The following is a 17,800-nucleotide window of genomic DNA, read 5'->3' on the forward strand; positions in this document are numbered from 1 at the left end:
TAATACAAGCATTGATACTAATATTAAAAATTAACAGAAAAATAAGACACCAATTTGAAAAACTGAAACTTTCATTTTGGAAAATAATCATTTTGGAAAGGATTATAGTTTTCTACTATTATTTATTCTTATCTACAATTTTTTTCTACTATTTCAGTAAATTATGATTGGAGCCACATTACCCCTGCTTTTCCATCTATAAACTTATAGGAAGTTTCATATTCACAGAGAAAATATGAATAATATACAGTGGTACGGTCACAAGTGATGCTTCCTCACCATTTTGCTTCCTCTGATACTTAATAATATGAAATGTCAGAGTCAGCAGGCAACTAATTAATGTGTCAAACTTTTCCTTGAACCACTACATTTAAAATCTCTAAATGAAGCTGATCATACTTGATGCTGGCAAACCATCCACTTAGTTCCCAAACACAATTCAAAGGAAAGAAAATAAAATGGTAGCTATATGGATCCTTCTATCTCCCTTAATCATTTTCATGAAGAAATATAAAACCTACTTATTATAATGTGACATAAATCAACAACCTATTTCTTTTCTTTTTCTTAAACTAGAAGTTTGTGCCTCTTAATCTCCTTCTCCTATTTCATCCATCCTCCCCTTCATCCATCTCCTTGGAGGTTACTAGTTTGTTCTGTGTATTTAACAGTCTGTTGAGTTTTTAAAATTCATTTGTTTTATTTTTCAGATTCCACATATAAGTGAAACTATTTGGTATTTATCTGACTTATTTCGCTTACTATAATACCCTCTAGATCCATTTATGTTTTTGCAAATGGCAAGATTTCATTCTTTTTTTATGGCTGAGTAGAATTCCAGTATATATATATATATATGTGTGTGTGTGTGTGTGTGTGTGTCTCTATCTAACACTTTCTTTATCCATTTATCTATTGATGAACACTTGGGATGCTTCCATAGCTTGGCTATTATAAATAATGCTGCAATAAACACAGGGGTACCTATATCTTTCTGAATTAATGTTTGTGTTTTCTTTGGGTAAATAACCAAGAGTGGAATTACTGGATCATACAGGCCTTTCTGTTCTTTTATAATACAGTAGGTCAATGTGACCATTTAGTAGAAACTATTCACTATTACCAATTTCTTTTTCTTTCAAGTAGACAACCAACAGTTAGATAATTGCTTTAGTTTGGAAATATAAACACAAGTTGCTTACAAGGGACTAAAAGCTCCTCTTTAAAAAAATGGCAAATGTGTGTTGGATACGACAACTGTGTTCCTTAGGTACAGGTATAAGGAACAACAATTCTAGCCCTATCAAGAAAGTTCTCAAAATCATTATATAACTATTCAAAAAAATTCTAAATTGTATTTTTGCATACTGTTTATACCAAAGTCTGTACTGATTTTATTAAAAAATACTTGTGTTTATATTTCCAAACTAACACCTTAAGGACAGCAGAAAAGGTCAGGAAAAGTATCTTAAAAGCAGCACTTTTACTCCTGGACTCTGTAACATGGTTAATCATCCCCGCTGATATTACATGTGATTACAAGTTTAATATGTTCTCTCTTAGGAACATATTTAAACTAGTGTGAGGAAATTAATCTTCACTTGTAAAGTGTTACCAATTTTAAGTTCCCAGTAAAGAGACCTGACTTTTTGTGTTGGCACTTTCACTAAATTCTTACATAATTAAGCCCAGTTTCTCTGGGTACGTGTCTGCTGATAACATAAAGGGAGACTGGGCTAAGGAGGTCTAAAATCCCTTCTGACACTAAGGTTGTATGATCCTATGACTTTGTCACAGAATGTCAGACCAAGAGGGGAAAAAAACCCAGTAAAATTCCTTCTGATTATTAGCCATAAGTAGGTTAAAATGTACCTAAATTAATTTCATAAGTATGAAGTTAAGAAAAATATTTTTTGTAGGACCTAAAGTATCAGTTTTATAATTTCATAGAATTAGAATTTAAAAATTTTAAGTCATATTGATCACTAAGATGGCAAATTTTAATTTCTCAACAGAATTAAATTATAAACAGTAAAGCCTAACTTGGGGATTTGCTAATGTTTCTTTCCTCTCAGGCAACAACAAAAATTCTATTTTAGAGAAAAAGGTTGCATATTAAAACAAAAAGAAATTATTTAAAACTATTTGTTAATATTTAATGACAACTAAAACTAGGAAAGCACATATTGTTTTCTCTTATTATGTTTAATCCTAAATAAGTATTTCATTTTCTCAAAAGATACTTGTGACAGTAATGTCAGTGATATGAGGGAAAGTATCCACAGTAACTGGAGAACAGCACTGTTTTAATAAAGGCTACTATTAAAGAAGAAGGAAATGAAATGGGTCTACTGGATCAGCAACAATCTCCTCTGCCCAAAAATTCACCTGCCAGTCTATAAGCTTTGGCTGACACAAACAACTAAAAATATCCAGAATATATGAGTAACAGAGGAAATTGGGTATGAGGCATATGGGAATTCTCTGTACTATATTCATTTTTCTGTAAATCTAAAAACAGTTCTAAAATTAAAAGTTAAAAAAAACAACAACAAAATAAAACAAGAGAGAATGTGAAGGCAAAGAGGGTTTTCATTGATGGGGAAAACATTAATGACCAGACACTTCAATCTCAACTAGCCCTGCTGGAGAATCTGGTCTTTTAAAGTATGGAGTCTGTTCTTTTGATAACCTATGAGGTAGAGAATAATCACTGGGAGGGAGATACTGCTCTTCATCTCTTGAAAGAGACCTTTACAGAAGTTTACTTTGTACTGTTAGAAATCTTCAAGAGATGGGCAATTTAAGAGTAATTTATAAGTAATTTCAGAATATTTATACTACAAGTTCTATCTTAGATAAAAACAATTACATTTTATTTTTTTAAACAATTACATTTCAAATAAAAACAGAATTGTAGCACAGCACCTAATATAGAGTGTGACACAGAGAAGATGTTCAATAAATATATGCTTGATAAAATAGCAGACATCAAAATATAACTCAGGTATTCACCATCCTAATCAAAATTATACAAAATGATTCTTTTCTAACTCTGTACTCTTTCAGTCATATTGAATACAAATTGAATATGGCCATTATTAAATTCTCAATTCAAGCACAGAGCACAAAAATTCTGTAACTCTTACTTTTAGTGTGTTATTCTAAGTTATTCTTTTGAGAAAATTATTTGAGTTCCTCTAGTGGGAATAAATATCTCTAGAAAATTAGTTATTCTCAAGATATTTCCAGTGGTTTAGCAACACTGTCACCAGGCTGATTAAAAAGGAAACACGCCATGATGATCAAAAAGGAAAATGATGAAAACAGCATTAGAATAAGGAGGGCAGAGGTTAGAATATAGTGGCATGGTTAGAGCTCTCATCCCCAGTCTAACCACTGTTCAACACTGCTCTAGAGGTCCTCTTCCTTGTGCTTTAGAACATTTAAAACAGGCATTAAATAAGAAAGACATCACAAGATACTTACTGGTAAATGTTCAAGTAATGAAGTTATACTCTCAGACACATATATTATGCTTCCATCTGTCATGATTGCTAAAAAAAAACCATCAAGAGCCTGAAATTAAACATAATGGTCAGTTAAGTGAAAAGAAAAAAAATATTTCACAGGATAGAAAAAAAAAATCCAATTAAAAGACAAAGGACTTAATGTGCACTTTCCAGAGTACTGCCAAATGCTAGCTTTTCCCTTTACAATACCTTATTACATATTTTTACGCATTTTTAAATGTTTCTGGAAAAAATCATCATACTATGGTCATATATGGGAGAACTGGCTTCTAAAACATAGATACTTAATGTTCTACCATTATTATATGTATATTATATGAAAATTGCCTTATCTGAAGATACTAGTATCTGAAGCACACATGATCAATGATAGATCTTTGACACACAAAAGAACACATTACCACCTTTTGGATATGTTAATAAAAAGATGTTTGATTGAAGCTTAAGGAGATATACTAGGGATAAAGTAAAAGGGAAATTAAGCTGAAAAAGTAGGCTAAGGTCAGATCATGAAAGGCCTTGAATACCAGGTCAAAGACATAAGGATTTTGTTCAAAAGTAGTCTAGAAGCAGTATGTACCTGGATTTAGAGGAAACAATTAAGATAGGAAAATCTCAGCGGCTTTTGGAAGAATCAGATAAGTTTAAGTTAATGAAAATCTGAATGACATTAGTAGCAGTAAGAACAGAGAAGGACTTGGGCAAGCATTGAGAAATGGGAAGTTAGAGTTCAGGAGAGAAGGTGGTACAGGGGATACAATACTTAATAATAAAGCAATCCTGTACTTTATGTTTTATAAAGTATTTTCACTTGAAAATCCCAGACACAGCTGAAGAAATGCAATCTGCAAAAGACAGAAACATGCCAAAGACAAATCCTTGGGGTAATTATCTATGCACAAGGATGAGGGGAAGGACAAGTGCCAGAGAAAATGACAGAGAACAGAGAAGATACTGTCGTCAAGGAAGAGGAAATGACAAGGTGAGTGAGCAGGAAGAGGGATAGTTCACTGTAAAATGAGATCCAACAGGATAAGGACTAAGAAAATGAGAAATGAATTTTGGTGACTTTCAAGAGTTGTGTTGGTAGTAAGGTGAATCAGACTATAAGGAGTTTAGAGACAAGTGGATAATCAGATCATTATAAACTACTCCTTTATGAACTTTAGAGGGAAGAAAGGCGAAAGAACAAATTCTGAGAGGACCAAGTATCAAGGAAAGTAACTGAAGTATATATACAGGCTCAAGGAGAGGAAGATCCAGTGAAAAATACTGAAGATATATAGTAGAAAAGATATACTGTAAGAGGAGTTCCTCTTTGCTTATCAAAACAGTTACCATGGGACACGTGGGTGACTCAGAGGTTGAGAGTCTGCCTTTGGCCCAGGGTGATCCTGGGATCCGGATTGAGTCCCACATCAGGCTCCCAGCAGGGAATCTGCTTCTGCCTCTGCCTGTGTCTCTGCCTCTTTCCCCCTGTCTCTCATGAATAAATAAAATCTTAAAAAAAAAGTTACCATGATAAATTCAAATTTCTTTGTAATTATAGGGCTCTCTCAAAGGATAGCAATTGCTCATAAGAACCATATATATCTTCTTCAATACTGTTATCTGTAAGCACCTAGCAGATGTGTGGGACACAGTGGATAAAAAAATACCTATAAAAAAAATACCTATAGTATAAATGTATGGACCTGGGAGTTAGAGCAATCTCCCTCTACTTCTAAGTAACTGTTGAAGAATTGCTGACTCTATGGAAAAAGGCACCCTCCACTTCCCCTTACCTTCTACTGGGGGACAGATCTGGGTTTCAGAAAGAACTTATTTTGATAGATGTTTATCTTCTAGAATGGCTCAGAAAAACCCATTCTTGGCCAAGGGTGTGTGTGTGCACGCGTGTGTGTGTGTGTGGGTGTGTGAGAGAGAGAGAGAGAGAGAGAGAGAGAAACACCTGGTAATTTAAGAAATTTCAAGGGGTGCCTGGGTAGCTCAGTCTTGATGTCAGTTCAGGTCATGATCTCTGGGACAGGAGGTTGAGCCCTACATCAAGCTCTGCACTCAGTGGGGAGTCTGTGTGAGGTTCTCTCTCTTCCTCTTGCCCCCACCTCATGCACATGTGCTGGTTTTCTCTCTCTAAAGTAAATAAATAAATCTTAAAAAAAAAATTAATGAAATTATTTTTACAAAAACTCCTTACGATAATGCCAGTATTATTATTTCATAATGAATGGAGTCAAAACGTATTAAGAACATGCTTCATGTGAAGCTAGCTTGTGCTATCTTTGAAAGTAAATTAGTATTTACTATGGTGATCTGTATTTGCTCTTGGGATATTTGCTAGAAATTGATACGGCTCTCTTCTGTGAAGAGAATGAACTGAAATCAGAACTCTTAATGAAATAAGACCAATGCTAGAATCAGAGCCTGCCCTTTCATCTTCAACACAGGTAAAGCCTAGGCAGAGAAAAGCCTGAGCCAATATATCACAAAAGTTTTAACACAAGAAGGACCCAGGGCCCAGACTTCTTGTGAGTGGAGGGATGCAATTTCTGAGCACAATGGATGAGTACAGCAAAAGCTAAAGGGGTCTTGAAGAGGGCCTTAAGGAGGAAGATTAGAGAGACAGAACAGAAAGTAAGGCAGGGAAGGACACCCTACTCCCAAGACGGGAACTGGTGAAACTTAGTCCTTTCCCCAGTACTAGATGATGTAATAGAAAGAGTTCATTAGTTAAAACTGTCTTCAAAGATGATGACAGAGTAGGAGGACCCTAGGCTCAACCTTGTCCCACAAATACAATTAGTTAACTATCAAATCATCCTAAGTACCCCAGAAATTCATCTAAAGACTGGCACAGCAAACTCCATAACTAAACGTAGAGAAGACACCATAATGAAGAAGGTAGGAAGTGCTGAAGGGCAGTGAAAAAGATGGGCTGCTGCAGTAGGGAGAGAGCCCCAGTAGCAGAGACTGGCAAAAGACAGACCAGCACATAGGTGAATGCATGGGAAAAATAAATCCCCATAGCAACTGGCTTAGAAAGTGAGAGGGGCCAAATTTCATGAGTTCTGGCAACCAGCAGGGCTTAACACCTGATTAGCAGGTTTGGCTCAGGGAGAGTCCTAGGACATTGGGGAAAAAGGCAGGGCAAACAGCTTGGGGACACATAGTGTGGAAACAGTGACCTGATGAGCACCTGGGACACACAGTGGGGAGCTTATTTGTTCATTTCAGAGTGTGTCCCAGACAGCATTCACAGAAAGACCCCACCAGGAACATAGGACTGGCAGGCACCATCTTCTTCTCCCACCCCTCAGTCTAAGCACACAGCCACCTGTGGGAATCAGTGCAGCCCAACACTCGCTACCTAACTTGCTTACACCAAACCCCACCTTCCTGTGCTCCAGAAAAACTGCTTTTCCCAGACATGCCTGTATCAGTCCCAGTGTGATGGCCCCCCTCCCACAGAAAACCAGCCCAAACTCTTGTCCACACCACATCTCCCTATCCAGGAGTCTTGCAGGACCTCAGTTCCACTGGTGGTAGTAACAGATTTCATTTCACAACAGGTAAAGAAAATCTCTGCAGACGACTGGCCTGAAGGATAAAGCAGCCAGGACACAACAGCAGAGCATACAAAGCACACACTGGAGATACTCCTTGCAGGGCCAGCCTCTGGGGAAGAGGTGTTACTACCCAGCAGGGCACAACAAGACCTCTTCTTCTTAAGGCCATTACCCTCAAGAACAGGAGACAAAGCTGACTTTCCTAAAACAGAGAAGCAGGCAGAGATTTATACAAAATAAGAAGGCAGAGGAATTTTTCCCAAATGAAAGAGAAGGACAAGGCCACAGCCAGAGATCTAAGTAAAACTGATATAAGTAACATGACTGATAGAAAATTTAAAGTTATGATCCTAAATATATTCACCAGACTTTAGAAAAGAGTGGAAGACATCAGCGAGACCCTCAACACAGAGATAAGAAATAATAGAGCAGAGATAAAGAACTCAATAAATGAAGCGAGAAATACACTTGGTGCAATGAACAGCAGGACTGCAGAAGCAGAGGAATAAACGAAGGACCTAGAATACAGAGTAATGGAAAGTAATCAAGCTGAACAAAAGAGAGAAAAAAGAATTACACAAAATGAAAATAGACTTATGGAATTCAGTGACTCCATCAAACACAGAAACATTTGTATTATAGGAGTCCCAGAAGAGGAGAGAGAAAGGGGGCAGAAAATTTATTTGAAGAGATAATAGCTGAAAATTTCCCAAATCTAGGGAAGAAAACAGATATCCAGATCCAAGAGGCACAGAGAATCCTCAACAAAATCAACAAAAGCAGATCCACACCAAGGCATACTGTAATTAAAATGGCAAAATATAGTGATAAAGAAAAAAATTTTAAAGAAGCAAGATAAAAGTTTTTTTTTGTTGTTGTTGTTTTTTTTTTTTTTACATTCAAAGGAAGCCCCCTAAAGCCAGCAGAGTATTTTTCAACAGAAACTTTCCAAGCCAGAAGGGAGTGGGCATGATATATTCAAAGTAATGAATGGGAAAAATCTGCAGCCAAGAATACTCTATTCAACATGGCTAGAGAACAGAACAGAAGAAGAGATAAAGAGTTTCCCAGGGGGGAAAAAAAGTTTTCCCAGACAAATAAAAACTAAAGGAGTTCATGACCAGTAAACCAGCCTTGCAAGAAATATTAAAGGGAAAACTGAGTGGAAAAGAAAGACCAAAAGTGACAAGTGTGAAGGTGGGAAACTCAGTAAAAATGAGTATTTCTATAAAATATCAGTCAAGGAACTCACACAATAAAAGGATGTAAAAATATGACACCATATACCTAGAACATGGGGAGGAGAGGTATAAAGAATTGGTTCAAACTTAAACAACCATCAACTTAATATAAATTGCTATATGCAGATGTTATATACAAACCTAATGACAACCACAGATCAAAAGCCACTAATAAATATGCATAGAATAAAGAGAAATACAACCAAATATATCACTAGAGAAAACCAGCAAACTATCAGAGAGAAAGAATCGGAGAAAATCTTCAGAAACAATCACTAAACAGGTAATAAAATGGCAACGAATACATATCTATTGATAATTACTTTGAAAGTTAATGGACTAAAGGATCCAATCAGAAGATTTTAGACCTGAAGACACCTGTAGATTTAAAGTGAGGGGATGGAGAAATACTTATCAAGCAAATGGATGTCAAGAAAGAGGCAAACCAAGAAACAGACTCTTAACTATAAAGAACAAACTGACAGTTATTGGAGGGGAAGGTACTAAACACATAACGGGCATTAAGGACGGCACTCACTGTCATGACTACTGGGTGTTGTATGTAGGTTATGAGTTACTAAAATCTAAAATTGAAACTAACTATATGTTAACTAGCAGGAATTTAAATAAAAATTTGGAAAAAAAAAAAAAAAAGAATAGAAAGCCAGAAGAGCAATACTATTATAAGACAAATTAGACTTCAAAACAAAGACTGGACCACTTGGCTGGCTCAGTCAGTGGAGCATGTGACTCTTGATCTTGGAGTTGTGAGTTTGAGCCCCATGCTGGATGTAGAGAATACTTAAAAATAAAATCTTTATTTTTTTAAACAAGAACATTTATTTTCCTGGAACAACAGGCAAAGAAAGACACTATATAATAAAAAAGGGGACAATCCAACAAAAAGATGTAACAATTGTGAATATTTATGCACTCAAATACATAAAACAGTAACAAACATAAAGGGGCGCCTGGGTGACTCAGGAGGTTAAGTGTCCAACTTGATTTCAGCTCAGGTCTCGATCTCAGGGTCATGAGTTGAAGCACCACGTTGGGCTCCACGCTGGGCATGGAGCCTACTTTAAAAAAAAAAACAAATATAAAGGAACTAATCGATAATAATACAATAATAGTAGGGGACTTTAACACCCCACTCACATTGATACACAGATCATTTAAACAAAATATCAACAAGGAAACGATGGCTATGAATGAGCACTGGGTGAGATGGATTTTATAGACATATTTGGAACATTCCATCCTAAAACAGCAGAATACATTCTTTTTATATGCACACAGAACATTTTCCAGAACAGATCACATATTAAGTCAAAAACAATACTCAACAAATTAAAAAAGACTGAAGTCATGCCATGCATTCTTTTTTTTTTTTTTGACCACAACTCTATGAAACTAGAAGTCAACCACAAGAAAAAATTCTGGAAAGACCACAAACACATAGAGGTTAAATATCATGCTACTAAACAATGAATGGGTCAATTAGGAAATAAGAGAAATTTAAAAAGACATGAAAACAATGAAAATGAAATCCTTCAGGACATGGCAAAAGCAGTTCTAAGAGGGAAGTTTTATAGCAATATAGGCCTACCTCAAGAAGAAAAATCTCATAAACAAAGTAAACTTACACCTAAAGGAGCTAGAAAAAGAATAAACAAAACTGAAAACCAGGAGAAAGAAGGAAATAATAAAGATAAGAAGAGAAATAAATGATACAGAAACTAAAAAAAACAAAAGTGCAGATCAATGAAATCAGTGCTGGTTCTTTGAAAACAGTAAAACTGATAAACCTCCAGCCAACTTATTAAGAAAAAAGAGAAGCACCCAAATAAATAAAATCACAAATTAGAGAAGAGAAATAACAAATACTACAGAAATACAATTGCGACAGATCATAAAAAAACTATATGCCAACAAATTGGACAACACAGAAGAAATGGATAAATTCCTGAAACACATAACCTACCAAAACTGAAACAGGAAAATAGAAAATTTGAACAGACCAAAAACCAGCAAAGAAATAAAATCAGTAATCAAAAAACTCCCAACAAACAGAAGCACAGACCTAGATGGCTTCATAGGCAAATTCTACCAAATATTTAAAGAAGGGTTAATACCTATTCTTGTCAAACTATCCCAAAAAATAGAAGAGGAAGGAAACCTTCCAAATTCATTCTGTGAAGCCAGCATTTACCCTGATATGAAAACCAACTAAAAAACTACAAAAAAAAAAAAAAGAAAAGAACTACAGAAGACTATCTCTGATGAACATAGATGCAAAAATCTTTAACAAAATATTAGCAAACCAAATCCAACAATACATTTTAAAAAGCATTCATCACAATCAAGTGGGATTTATTTCTAGGGTGCAAGGGTGGTTCAGTATTCACAAATCAGTGTGACACGAGTCAATAAGACAAAGGATAAAACCCATATGATCATCTCAATAGATGCAGAAAAAGCATTTGACAAAGTACAACATCCATTTATGAAATCTCAATAAAGTGGGTTTAGAAGTAATATATCTTAACCTAATAAAGACCTTATATGAAAAACACACAGCTAACATCATACTTAATGGTGAAAAACTAAGAGCTTTTCCCCTAAGATCAGGAACAAGACTCTCCACTCTCACCACTTTTATTCAGCATAGTACTGGAAGTCCTAGCCATAGCAATGAGCCAAGAAAAAGAAATAAAAGGCATTCAATTTGGCAAAGAAGAGGTTAAACTTTGACTATTTTCAGTTGACATGATACTTTATATAGAAAACCCAAAAGACTTATCCTTAATGAGGAAAAACAGTTTTTCCCCTAAGGTCAGGAACAACACAAGGCTACTTACTTTCACCACTTTTATTCAACATAGTACTGGAAGTCCTAGCCACAGCAATCAGACAACAAAAAGAAATATAATGCATTCAAATCTGTAAGGAAGAAGTAAAGCTTTCAATATTTGCATAGGACATGATACTGTAGACAGAAAACCCAAAGGCTCCACCAACATTTTGCTAGACCTGATACACAAGTTCAGTAAAGTCACAAGATACAGAATCAATCTACAGAAATCTGTTGCATTTCTAGATATCAATAATGAATCAGCAGAATGAGAAATTAAGAAAACAATCTCGTTTAAAATTGCACCAAAAATAGTAAGATACCTAGGAATAAAGCTAACCAAGAGATGAAAGACCTATGCTCTGAAAACTATGAAGACATTTATAAAAGAAATGGAAAATGACACAAAGAAATGGAAAGACATGCCATAATCATGGATTAGAAGAGTAAATATTGTTTAAAATGTCCATACTACCCAAAGCAGTCTACACATTTAATGCAATCCCTATCAAAATACCAATAGCATTTTTTTTACAGAACTAGAACAATCAATCCTAAAGTTTGTATGGAACAAAAGACCTTGTATAACCAAAGTAATCCTGAAAAAGAAAAGCAAAGCTGGAGGCATCACAATTCTGGACTTCAAGTTACATTACAAACCTGTAGTAATCAAAACAGTATGGTAATGGCACAAAAACAGACATACAGATTAACAGAACAGAAAACCCTAAAATAAACCAAAATTATACTGTCAATTTTCGTCAAAGCCAGAAAGAATATCCAATGGGAAACAGTCTCTTCAACAGATGCTGTTGGAAAAACTGGACCAGTATGTTATACCATATACAAAAATAAATTAGAAATAGATTAAAGATTAAATATGAGACCTTCTAAAAATCTTAGAAGAGAGCATAGGTATTTAACTTCTCTGACATCAGCCATAGCAATTTTTTCTAGATACGTCCCCTGAGGCAAGAGAAACAAAAGCAAAAATAATCAACAAAACTATTAAAAGGAAACCGATGGAATGAGAGAAGATATTTACAATGATGTATCTGATAAAGGGTTAGCACCCAAAATACATAAAAAACTTATAAAACCAAATAATCCAATTAAACAATGGGCAGAAGACAAGAACAGACATTTCTCCAAAGACATACAGATGACCAATAGTCACATGAAAAGATGCTCATCATCACTTACCATCAGGAAAATGCAAATCAATACTAGAATGAGCTATCACCTCACACCTGTCAGAACGGCTAAAACCAACAACACAAGAAACAACTGGTGATGGTGAGGATGTGGAGAAAAAAAGAAACTTCCTGCACTGTTGGTGGGAATGCACTGTGGAAAACAGTATGAGAGTTCCTCAGAAAGTTAAAAATAGAACTACCCCATGATCCAGCAATCACACTACTGGGTATCTATCCACAAAATTCAAAAACACTAATTCAAAGGGCTATGTGTGTCCTGATGTTTATAGCAGCATTATTTACAACAGCCAAGATAGGGAAGTAGGCCAACTGTCCATCGACTGATCAATGGGTATGGTGTGGTATGTGTGTGTGTGTATACATGAGGAAATATATATATATGCATATACACAGGCATATACATAGGCATATACATAGGCATACACATATATATCATGAAATATTCAGCCATAAAAAATGAATTTTTGCCTTTTGCAACAACATGGATAAAGCTAGAGAGTATAATGCTAAGTGAAATAAGTCAGTCAGAGAAAGATAAATACCAAATGACTTCACTGATATGTGGAATTTAAGAAACAAAACAAATGAGCAAAGGGAAAAAAGAGAGACAAACCAAGAAACAGAGTCTTAACTGTCGAAAACTGATGGTTACCAGAGGAGAAGTGGGTAAGGGGATGGGTTAAACAGGTGACAAAGATTAAGGAGTGCACTTTTAATGAGCACCAGGTAATGTACAGAATTGCTGAATCACTATATTGTACACCTGTGACTAATATAACACTATATGTTAACTGGAATTAAAATGAAAACTTAAAAAAAAAAAAACCTCCTTGCCTTCCTATTTGACATCTACTTGGCCCGCAATAAAAGAACTGTGTAAATCCTTATTATTTATTCAATGTTTGATCTGGGGAAGACTGGAATGGAAGTTCTAGGGAAGAGGACAGTACTTCCTTGTGCATCTGTATCTAAGATGAGGCTGACAGGGCACTAGCCCTTCCCTTGTAAATTACTGGAGAGAATGGCCAGCTGCTAAGGGGAATGAGCTTCATACACGGAGATTACTTCATATAGATAGGACTTTGTAGAAAGATCTGATCAAACTAAATTGTCCTGAATTCCTTGACTACCCTCAAACCAACTTCCTCCCTCCCAAGGATAAAAAGGAATATTCCACAGGCAACAAAGATAAAAGGGAGAGGGACAGGTAGCAATGGAGAATAGATGAGAAACAGCCAACACATAAGTTATGTTTCCCAGTTCTTTCATTAATTAGCTACCTGACCTTGGACAAATTACAACTTCTCTGGGCCTCATAAATAAAATGAGCTGAATGATTTAATCCCTTCTACTAGCAATTCTAATATTCCAAGATAATGCCTATATTTAAAATTCTGCTGAAAATGATATCCAGACTGCTGATCTATAATCTGATCAACACAAATAGCCAACTGTAACACAAGTAGGTTAGTTGGACCATGGTTGTAATATATGTACACATTTATACATCTTCTCCTAGTATCTCGTACATATCTTGGCATAGTAATTGTTGGGATATATATATGCTACATATACAGCAGTTAATGAATAGTAGATATATAGTATACAGTTAATATGCAGAATATATAGTTAATACTAAAAAGCAAAAATGTCTAACACATTAATAAACAAATGTAACACTTTTTAGGAATGTAATCTAAAAAGCTGTGAGTATAACAAGACAATTTATATTTTCAAAATTTTTAATATGTTGAAGTTTTCTCGGTTGCATATTACAATGTTATAATCTCTAGATTTATTTATTTTTGGTAGTTATCTACATAGGTACTACACGTGTCTTGGCAAATAAAAAAAACCTGACCAGTGTAAAGAAAATTTAGAGACAGTGCCTCACTGTTTAGCCTATTAGTGAATTTATCTTAAGGTATTAAGAAATAAATGAAGATATTATATATAAATTTATGAATTTATAAGAAATTTTTCATACCAATAAAGAAGAATGGGTATTTTATGATTAACAGAGAAGATCTTATTAAATCACTGCATTGAGTTTATAAAATAAAAATTAAGAAGCAATTAAATGAGCTATTTCCTTTCTCTGTTTAAACATTAGTTTAGGGATCCCTGGGTGGCGCAGCGGTTTGGCGCCTGCCTTTGGCCCAGGGCGCGATCCTGGAGACCCGGGATCGAATCCCACGTCAGGCTCCCGGTGCATGGAGCCTGCTTCTCCCTCTGCCTGTGTCTCTGCCTCCCTCTCTCTCTCTCTCTATGTGACTATCATAAATAAAAAAAAAAAATTAAACATTAGTTTAGGGCAGCCCCAGTGGCGCAGCGGTTTAGCGCCACCTTCAGCTTGGGGTGTGATCCTGGAGACCGGGAATAGAGTCCCATGTCAGGCTCCCTGCATGGAGCCTGCTTCTCCCTCTGCCTGTGTTTCTGCCTCCCTCTCTCTCTCTGTGTGTCTGTCATGAATAAATAAATAAAATCTTTAAAAAAATAAAAAGTAAACATTATTTTGTGTGCATGTACTCTTCATAAGCATGTTACTTATATCTAACACAGTAATTTTGGGCAATGTTAATGAGTTTAGTGATGAGTAAATGATCAGAAGGCTATTACAGACCACTTTTTTATGAACTTTAGAAGTAATAAAATATTTTTGTTATAGCAGAACACTTACCTTTTAGAGGAAAAAAATCTTAATATTAGAAACTATTATTTGGTTTATAAATTAAGTGTCCACTAATTTAAAGAGCTAATTGCTGGTTTTTAAGCTAAAAGGTCTGTTCTTTGGCTAGCTTTCACTGAAAAGAAGTTTCAGTGTGCACAGAGGCTCAGGCCATGAAGATCAGAGGCTGCAGTGAATCCTAGCTGAGCTACTTACTGCGCTACTGAGCTACTTACTAACTCTTGTTACTTTGGGTAACATTATCCCTTTGTTCATCAATTTCCAAATGAGGAAAGTAAGAAAGAATACTAACAGACTATTTAGATTATTGTGAATATTCACTGAGTTAATATGTGAAAAGTGCTCAGTTATTTTCAGACAGTTAAGCACAGCTACAAGTATATATACAGTCCAACAAATTTTCAGATAGTAACATTTCTGCTGAATATATATTAATTAATCTGGTAATTAACTGTTCCATCTAAAGTATAAACAGAAAAATAACATTAATTTGCAAGATACTTGATGTTGCTTCATACTTTAGTGAATATGGTCATTACACATACATACATGACAGATAAATGCTTAAGATCTAAAATAATATATCTAAACAAGGGATCCCGGGTGGCTCAGCAGTTGAGTGACTCCTTTCAGCCCAGGGCATGATCCTTGAGGTCCAGGATCGAGTCCCACATTGAACTCCCTATTTGGAGCCTGCTTCTCTCTCTACTTATGTCTCTGCCCCTCATTGTGTCTCTTATAAATAAATAAAATCTTGGTAGCCCTGGTGGCGCAGCGGTTTAGCGCCGCCTGCAGCCCGGGGTGTGATCCTGGAGAACCGGGATCGAGTCCCACATTGGGCTTCCTGCATGGAGCCTGCTTCTCCCTCTGCCTGTGTGGGTCTCAGCCTCTCTCTCGCTCTCTCTGAATGAATAAATTAATAAATCTTTAAAAAAATAGATAGATAGATAGATAGATAAATAAATAAATAAATAAATAAATAAAATCCTAAAATTATATATATATAATATATATATAAAAACAAACAGGGTAAGAGATGTAAATTATTTGACAAGCTCTACATCCCTACCTTGATTGCTTTCCTCAACTCTATGTCTAGTTTGCTTATTTTTCTTGTCCTTAACGGTTATTGCCAAAGTATACCACCTTTCCTATCTTAAGTTTCCATGGAAATTTGATACTGAACTCTGTGTATTTTGTGTGCAAAGATGACATCTATATAGAAATCGTTTCCTATATAGAAAATGATTAAAAAGTAGAAAAGTAAAATTGATGGATAGGATTCAAAACTTTTTGTGGATTTTATAATTGACTTATGAGGTATTAAGGGTTTTCAATTATAAGCAAATATGTTCTGAATGGTTTTCAAAAATAATTTTTTACAGAACATTTACTTATTTCCTTTTAAACATTTCTACTTGAATTAAAAAGGGTTGCCTTTCAATGTATATTGCAATGTTTTAATATTTTCAAAATACTCCATTTGTTATTTTATATTATATTTAGGTGAACTTCAATTTGTTAAAAAAGATCCTTAGTCCAGTAGTATACATTTCATAATAATATTTAAAGATTTTATTTTTAAGTAATCTTTACACCTAACATGGGGCTTGAACTCATGACTCTGAGATCAAGAGTCACATGCTTTACTGAGCCAGCCAGGCACCCCTCCTAAGTAATATTTAACATGCGATGAATAAAATACATTATTTGTCATTTGAATGTTGTTAGTGTGGCCTCAGGTAAAGAACTTGATAGCTATAGGTTTCTGACTTTTATTAAGCCTCTCAAAAATCATGTACTATAAAAAAAATATGAAAATTTAATACTACCTTAACACATAGTACTATTTACTTATACTTACATTGATTAATTTTAATTGAAGACATAGTTTACTGATTTACGATGAATTAAGGCTTTTCAATATTAGTATACTAAAATTCATCACCTCAATGATTTATTTTTTGAGGAAAATAAAACTTTTCAAAAATTAAATCTAGACATACCTCTAACATTAATTGTGTAAATTCTTCATTACTAAGGAATGTAGGTTTCCAGTCCTGTCGGATTTCACTGGCATCTGACTGTGCAGTGATTTCTGTAAAGATTATTTGACACATTAGTGGCATACTCCAAACACAGGGTAGGGGTATAGGGTAGTACAAAAGTCCAGCAAGTTGCCTTCTCTTCTCCCTCTCTAATATAAGAACCACAGGCAATAACATTTACTGGTTTAGGTAGGTATCAGGAGGCCCAGGCATGAGTATGATGAAATACATGGGCTAATGCGGCAAGTTATCTACTTGGATTTGGTCTCTTGGAAATACCAGTCTTTGGTTTTTCTCTGGGGAGCTTTCACAGCCTGTAATCCTGAAGGCCTGAGACTGCTTCCTGCTTGATATAATGACCACATAGGAATCAGAACAAGCATATCAGAATCAAGCATTAGAAGGAAATTCTTTCTCCTCATCCTTCTCTTGACATTCAAATGGTGGAACTTAACTAGAGCAGTCGTAAGGACCTGAGCCTAGAGGAAAGGTGCCAAGGAAGTCAGTCAGTCTGCTTTTAACTAAGACGACTTTATGTTTACCTATTGCCAGGCAGAAAGGTTCCTTCCAATTTGAGATGTTCTATTCTGAATTCATCAAGAAGACTAAATTAAGATTTGGGGCGAAAACTTTAAAGTAATAATCCCAGACT

General features: G+C 35.2%; 1 protein-coding gene across 14 annotated transcripts in view; it reads right to left on the reverse strand.

Annotated features, from left to right (window-relative positions):
* The window catches only part of CLOCK (clock circadian regulator), a 142,632-nt gene that overhangs the window by 48,791 nt on the left and 76,041 nt on the right, over window positions 1–17,800 (reverse strand). For 12 of the 14 annotated variants that reach the window (XM_025435856.3, XM_025435855.3, XM_025435845.3 and 9 more), the window contains 2 exons: window positions 17,107–17,198; window positions 3,490–3,579 (listed from right to left, as the gene is read on the reverse strand). In XM_025435856.3, coding sequence (XP_025291641.1) covers window positions 3,490–3,579; window positions 17,107–17,198 — 182 coding nt within the window. The remainder of the gene's footprint in view (window positions 1–3,489; window positions 3,580–17,106; window positions 17,199–17,800) is intronic. The other 2 variants (XM_025435857.3, XM_049092969.1) reach the window with 2 other exon arrangements.

This window comes from Canis lupus, chromosome 13 (assembly GCF_003254725.2).
Source record: "Canis lupus dingo isolate Sandy chromosome 13, ASM325472v2, whole genome shotgun sequence".
NCBI lineage: Eukaryota > Metazoa > Chordata > Mammalia > Carnivora > Canidae > Canis > Canis lupus.